The sequence below is a fragment of the Trypanosoma conorhini genome (genome assembly GCF_003719485.1).
Source record: "Trypanosoma conorhini strain 025E chromosome Unknown Tco_14.4_contig_00116, whole genome shotgun sequence".
NCBI lineage: Eukaryota > Euglenozoa > Kinetoplastea > Trypanosomatida > Trypanosomatidae > Trypanosoma > Trypanosoma conorhini.
The window spans coordinates 2,493-8,352 of NW_021704202.1; the positions used below are offsets into that span (position 1 = coordinate 2,493).

Below are 5,860 nucleotides of genomic sequence, written 5' to 3' on the forward strand. Positions count from 1 at the left end.
CTTTTTTTTTTCTTTTCCTTTTTTTTTCTTTCTTTTATTTTATTTTTTAAGTGTTTCATGGGTTGTGGGCATCTTCCCGCGTGTGGTGCCGCAGCTGCACCCGCTGGAGGGCGCGTTGGACGCCAAGTGTATATATAGGTATAGGTATAGGTATAGGAGGCATGCATATATTTATGTATATTCACACACACACACACACACACCGCGTCGTGGGAAGAGGGTGGAGGTAGATCGAGAGAGGAATGATTAGGCCAAGCGAGGCAGGGCGATCCCGGGCCCCCCACCCGGTGTTGTTTGCCTTTTTTTTTTCTTCTTTATTTTTCTAGCTTACTGCCAGCGCTCACACGGGGCCGTACGGGTTCCAGTGGTAGCACTGCTTGTCCTCCTTGTAGACGCGCACCGACGAGGGGTGGCTCGACAACGGCGACTGCGACGATCGCCATGAGGGGGTCTGCTGCGCGTACTGCCGCAGTGGCTCACCGCCGTCCTCCTCGTCGCCCTGCGACTGGCTCGCGCTGCTCTCGCGGGTGGCGACGCGCCGTGCCGTCCGTGCCTCCGCGTTGGCGGGGCCGGCGCCCGCCACCCACTGCACATACTCCGGCGGCGGTGGCGAGACCACGGCCCTCGCGCCGCCCCTGTACCGCGACCTCCCGCCGGCGCCGAGGGGCATAGAGCCTTCGGGGCCGCCCAGAAAAACACGGCCGTCGTCGCTGGGGGCGCATGCAGAGTCCATCACGGGGGCCCTTGCGACGGAAAACGACGCAGGTCCGGGGTTTGCCGTGACGGGTGACAGTTGGCTATTGGGAGACGCACGGGATGTCGTGAAGGAGCTCGTGGAGAGGTTCGTGAAGAGTGGCGGCTTCCCGCAGAGTGGTGCCAAGGGGCGTCGCGGCGTGGCCTGCGCAAACGCCGCCGTGGCATTCCCTGGGAAGTATCCCACCTTTGGGGCAGGCAAGCTTTCATTGTGGCTGTGCATGCTTATCCTCGACGAGGGCGCGGAGTCCTCCCGGTCCCAGCCAGCACTTTCTACGCATGGTGAGCAGTTCCCCTGCCCCCAGTACATGCAGGGACGGTTGACGCGAGACTGGCTTTGCTCCTGAAACGCGTTCGGGCTGGCGCTGACACTGGTGGCGTACGAGTTCAGCGCCTGCTCCATCACAGGCGGTCGCACTCCATCCACAACGCTTGCGTCCGCCAGCGACGGCGCCTTCCCACCGTCGCCGCAGCCGTGGCCACACGTCGCAGAAAACGCCGGCCCCCCTGCCATGCCTGCGGCCCTGTTCGTCTCCACGGGCACGTTCGGCGCAAACGGCGTCGCGGGGGGCAACCGGTCACCGTCCGCAAACTGGTTCCCCGGCCCCGGCCGCGAGGCTGCCTCGGCAGGGTTGTTCGCCACGGCGCCGCTGGCTGCCTTTTGGGAGGCGGCAGTCGCCTTTGGCGTCGGCCGCGTTGCCGGGGAGGCCCTACTCTTCTTACTGCCGCCTGGCTGCCTCCCCGGCAACGCGGCCGACGCCGCGTCCCCCGCACCGCTGCCTCGCACCGCAATGCAGTGAAAGTGGGTGTAGCCGTCTTGTTTGATTTGCCACGGCCGAAAGCGGCCCAGACGCACGAAGCCGCCCCCGGCGTCCGGCGCGTTTTCCCACGCCGCGCCCCCACTCCCCGCCGCGTCGGGCTTCGCCGGGGCGGGGTAGTGCAGCCAGCGGGCGTCCAGGTCCTTCGCCTCCCTCGCCTTGCCGGTGACGCGCCGCATCCACGACAGCGCCACGTCCTCAGCCCGCAGCGCGGAGTCCACGCACCAGAGCCCCGCCACGGGGTCGCAGCGAATCAAGTCGCCAAACGCCACTGCCGCGTCGGGCACCTTCAGCGCGGGTGCGGGGGGCCCGTTTTTGGGCGTCCTGCCGCCACCGCTCTGATCCGGCGGGCCCGCGCAGCCCCCGTCCCGGGCGGGCGCCTGGTTGCCGGCGGGGGACACGAGCATCGAAAACGGGGCCCCGTCAAATTCGCGGCCGACGGAGAAGACGTCGTGCGCCGAAGCCAAGCCGCACGGCAGCAGGAGTCCCGCAGACGCCTCTGGCTCGCTGCGTGCAACCACCCCCGGCACGGCGGGACCCCGGCGCGGGTGCGGGTTGGGGGGGCGCAGCTCCCCGCGGTAAACCAACGGCGGGGGCACGCGTGAGGTGAGGGACACCATCAGCGCCTCCGTCGTGTCACTCAGGGGGACGTACCAGAGCCGCTGCAGCGCCTCCACCACCTTTGCATTGGAAAGGCGGAGTACCACGGCCCCGTCTGAGAAGTAGCTGCAGACGCCCTTCTCCGGCGGGGTCCCCCGCGGCGATGGGCGGCATCCGTTCGCTGCCGTCCTGGGCTCGGCGACGGACGCAGGTCCGGGGTACGCGCCCCCCACCAGCAGCGTGGGCGGCGGCGGCGGCGGCGGCGGCGCACACACGCGGTGACCCGTGGCAACGGAGACGTTTGGGGCTGGAAGTGCAAAGTCGCAGCCTGTCGATTGCGGCGCCACTGGCCCAAGCAACTTCTCTTGCACTGTTTGGCAGTTGCGCCTTCGCTGCAGCAGATGCAGGTTGGCCACCGTGGGCGGTTCCTGTGCCAGTTCCTCCAGCGCATCCATGAAGAGGTGCACCTGGCGGCACAGCTGCAGCTGTGGGATGTCGGACAGCTGCAGGACAAAGGCAAGGTCCAGCTGCCGCAGCAGCGAGTGCGGGGACGACGGCAATCGCTCCCCAAAACCGTCGCCGTGGTACTGCGCCGGTGGCCCCTCGCCGCTCTGAAAACACGGGGCGAGCGTCATCATGGTGCTTGCAAACGCCCTGCAGGCGGCCATCCACGCATGGGGCAGCTCCCGCTCGCCAACGTCGCGCTCCACGCAGCCGGAGACCACCAGGCTGTCGCCGCGAATGCCAAAAGGTCCCACCGACGCGGGCGGGAGAGGCGACGGCGGGGCCACAACCCCTCCGCCTTGCGCGTGGCCGACCAGCTCATCTACCGTCCAGCAGCCGTAGAAGCCGCACACGCGTGCGCTCAGCTTCACCCCATTCACATCCCAAGCAAGCCACGACTTGCCTTCCGCGTCCACCACCACGGAGGCCTTCGCGTCCTCCTTCCTTGGCGCCGCGGCCGCCTCCCACAGGGCCTTCGCTAAGCCAAAGGATAAGAAGCGTTTTCCTGGCACCTCCGTGGCGCTGGTGTGGTAGCGCAGCTGCAGGATGGCGCACGGCACAGGGCGCACGCGTCGGGCTTGCCGCTGGGCAGTTTCCTCGCAGCCGCTGTCAGAATGGCCGTCATTTCCCACGCCGGCTCCGGCGGCGCCGTTCGGTGCGCTCCCACGCCCGCCCTCCAACCCTGCCAGCAGTGCGGCGTTGAAGGCGCTGTCGTCCTCGAAGAGGTTCCCCTCGGTGGTCTCCACCAGCAGCTTGTAGAGTGTGTCGGGCGCGACAAAGGGCCCCGAACGCGCTGGGGTCGGCTCCTCGTGGCCCCCCGCCTCCTGCGGCCCCCGCACCTCGCGCGTGCCCAGCTCCAAGTCAAAGTACTGCATCGTGGGGTCGAGGTACGCCACGGGCGGCAGGTGCTGCGTGGAGTGGAAGTGGTAGCGAAGGTGCTGCCGCCCGCGCGCCTCCAGCAACTGCTGAAAGAGGACACTGTCACATGAGGGAAAGTAGCGCTTGATGAGGGGCACCAGACGCAGCTGGCAGTGCACAGGGGGCGGAAAGCCCGGCGGTGGCGCACTCGGCGGCGTGCCGTTGGCAGTCGCGGTGTTCCGCGGCTGCAGGTCCGCGGGGGCGCTGATGAACCACAGCGGGGCGTCCTCCCCGTCCTCCGCGTCGAGCAACCGCCGCAGGGGTGCCAGTCCCATTCTCCGGAGCGTAGCCGCAGACGAAGCACGCGGGCAGAGTGGCGGGAAGAGCTATACTGCTGATATATGTATGTATATATTTATATATCGGCGTGTGCGTGTCGCAAGGAAAAAGCCGACAAGGTTGGCTGCGGCGCCGACGGTGTTCGCTCGCGTTGCTCCCTGGCTTTCCCGTTGTGCGTCAGTGTGTCCGTGCGTGCGTGTATTTGAGTGCGCTGCCTTGTCAGCTGCGCTTCAGCTACACGAAGAAGAAGAAGAGAGAAGAGGGCAAAAAAAAATAAAAAATAAATAAACACCCACAGACGCAGCTGTGCAACGGTGCCGCACCCCGCTGGCAGGCAGAGAACAGGCGGAGGGAGAGACGCGCAGAGGAGGAGGGGGAGAGAGAAAGAGCGAGCGAGGGGGGCAGTCGCATGCGACCGACTGCGGCGGGTGCGTCCAGAGCGGGGCGGGGGGCACAAGCGGCGCCCGTCCCCGCAAGGGCCCGGCGTCACCAGCGATGCACCGCGTACGCCGGCGCGCCACGGAGCACCCTCGCGAGCGCCTCCGCCTGCCGCGGCGGATCGTACCCGCAGACGACGACGAGGGGGCCACCGCCAAGGCGGTCCAGCGGCCCGCGGAGCCGCGCGGTCGCGGCGAGCACGGCGTGGAGCGCCGCTTCCGTCGCGGCGGGCGCCACGTCGGCGACGCCCCCGTAGAAGGCGCACGGGAGGCAGAAGAACCCCGCAGGCATGGCCACCTCAAAGCCGCCACAGACCTGCTGGAGCCTCACCGCGCCGCAACACACAGCCGCCTCAACGGCGTCCCTCATGGCTGCCAGGTGCGCCGCCCCGGGCAGGGGCCCCACGTCCACCGTCGGGTCCAGGCTGTGGCCCAGGCGCAGCCCACGCACGTACTGCGCCACACCGCGCAGCACCGACAGAATCTCCGACTGGGGCACAAAGGCGACTTGCAGGGCGTACAGCCTCCGCCCGTTGCCGTGGAAGGCGTGTCGACAGATGCGTGCCGCCACTGCGCCCGTGCGGCAGGAACTGGGCCCCACGACGGCCAATGAAGGTGTCATGAAGCGATGATGCCAACCCGCCACCCGCGAGGCGCCCGCACCGCGAGCGACAGCGACGGCGTCGCGGGGTTGCCAGAGGCGGTGCAGCTGCGCCTCCCTGAAGCCGTTCGTCAGCCCCACGACGGGGGAATCCCCTTCCTCCCGCTGCTGGCGCGTAAAGGCCGCCACAACCTCCTCGCTGCGGCAGAGAACGATGTGCACCGCCGCTCGTGGGTCCGCCGCCGCACTCCTCCCACCGCCGCCGCTGTTGCTGCGCTGCAGGAGATGCATGAGCCACAGCGCCGAGAGCGGGGTCTCGAGCGACGGCAGCCACACAGCCGCACTTCCGCGCAGAAGTGCGGTCGCCACCGCCTCCATCCCCCACTGCAGAGGGTACTGCGCTGCCGTCACACACAACGCCACGGGCACCGCCCCGGTGGGAGCAGCACCAGCGCGGGGGTCGCCCTCGCCGCCCCCAAGCGAATGTAGGACCTCCTCCGTGCGGGCCGCAGCCGCGGCCGTTGCCTTCGCTGCTGCCGGCGTCGCTTGGGGTGTGCGCAGCCGCTGCTCGCAGAAGGTAATGAAGTCGAGGGCGGCGTCGAGCGAGCGACGGGCGTCGCGCAGGCAGTTCCCGGTGGCCAACGCATCCGCGGAGGCGAGCAGCGCCGCATTCTCCCGCAGCACCGCCGCCAAGCCGGCAAGGGCGCGCGCGCGGTCCGGCGGCGAGAGCGGCGCTGGAGCGGGGCGAGTGACCTCGCACAGTGCGCGCACCGCCACCGCCGTCGGTTGGGCCGCGAAGGTGCAGACGCCAGCCGCGTCGGAGGGACTCTCCACCACGACGGGCACGCCGCAGCCGCCGCACGGGTCACACGGACGCAGCTGGCCGCACACGTACGCCGCGGCTGGCCGCACACGTACGCCGCGGCTGGCCGCACACGTACGCCGCGGCT

At 68.7% G+C, this 5,860-nt stretch overlaps 2 protein-coding genes across 2 annotated transcripts in view, besides 7 other annotated features; both read right to left on the reverse strand.

The window, feature by feature from the left end:
- Window position 1: 1 nt before the first annotated feature.
- Window positions 2-48: a microsatellite.
- A 134-nt stretch (window positions 49-182) lies between these two features.
- Window positions 183-203: a microsatellite.
- Window positions 204-340: 137 nt separating this feature from the next.
- Tco025E_02790 (uncharacterized protein) lies at window positions 341-3,868 on the reverse strand (the record flags this gene model as incomplete). Its single annotated transcript, XM_029369713.1, has 1 exon — window positions 341-3,868. One exon carries the CDS (start codon window positions 3,866-3,868, stop codon window positions 341-343), a length of 3,528 nt encoding a protein of 1,175 aa, XP_029230171.1.
- Window positions 3,869-3,930: 62 nt separating this feature from the next.
- Window positions 3,931-3,956: a microsatellite.
- An 88-nt stretch (window positions 3,957-4,044) lies between these two features.
- Window positions 4,045-4,071: a microsatellite.
- A 41-nt stretch (window positions 4,072-4,112) lies between these two features.
- Window positions 4,113-4,133: a microsatellite.
- A 4-nt stretch (window positions 4,134-4,137) lies between these two features.
- Window positions 4,138-4,161: a microsatellite.
- A 58-nt stretch (window positions 4,162-4,219) lies between these two features.
- Window positions 4,220-4,277: a sequence feature (GA-rich).
- Window positions 4,278-4,358: 81 nt separating this feature from the next.
- Tco025E_02791 (uncharacterized protein) overlaps window positions 4,359-5,860 on the reverse strand; it is a gene marked incomplete at both ends in the record, with an annotated part of 2,049 nt that continues 547 nt past the window's right edge. Inside the window, one exon of the mRNA XM_029369714.1 lies at window positions 4,359-5,860. This exon is cut by the window's right edge and continues 547 nt beyond it. Coding sequence (XP_029230172.1) covers window positions 4,359-5,860 — 1,502 coding nt within the window.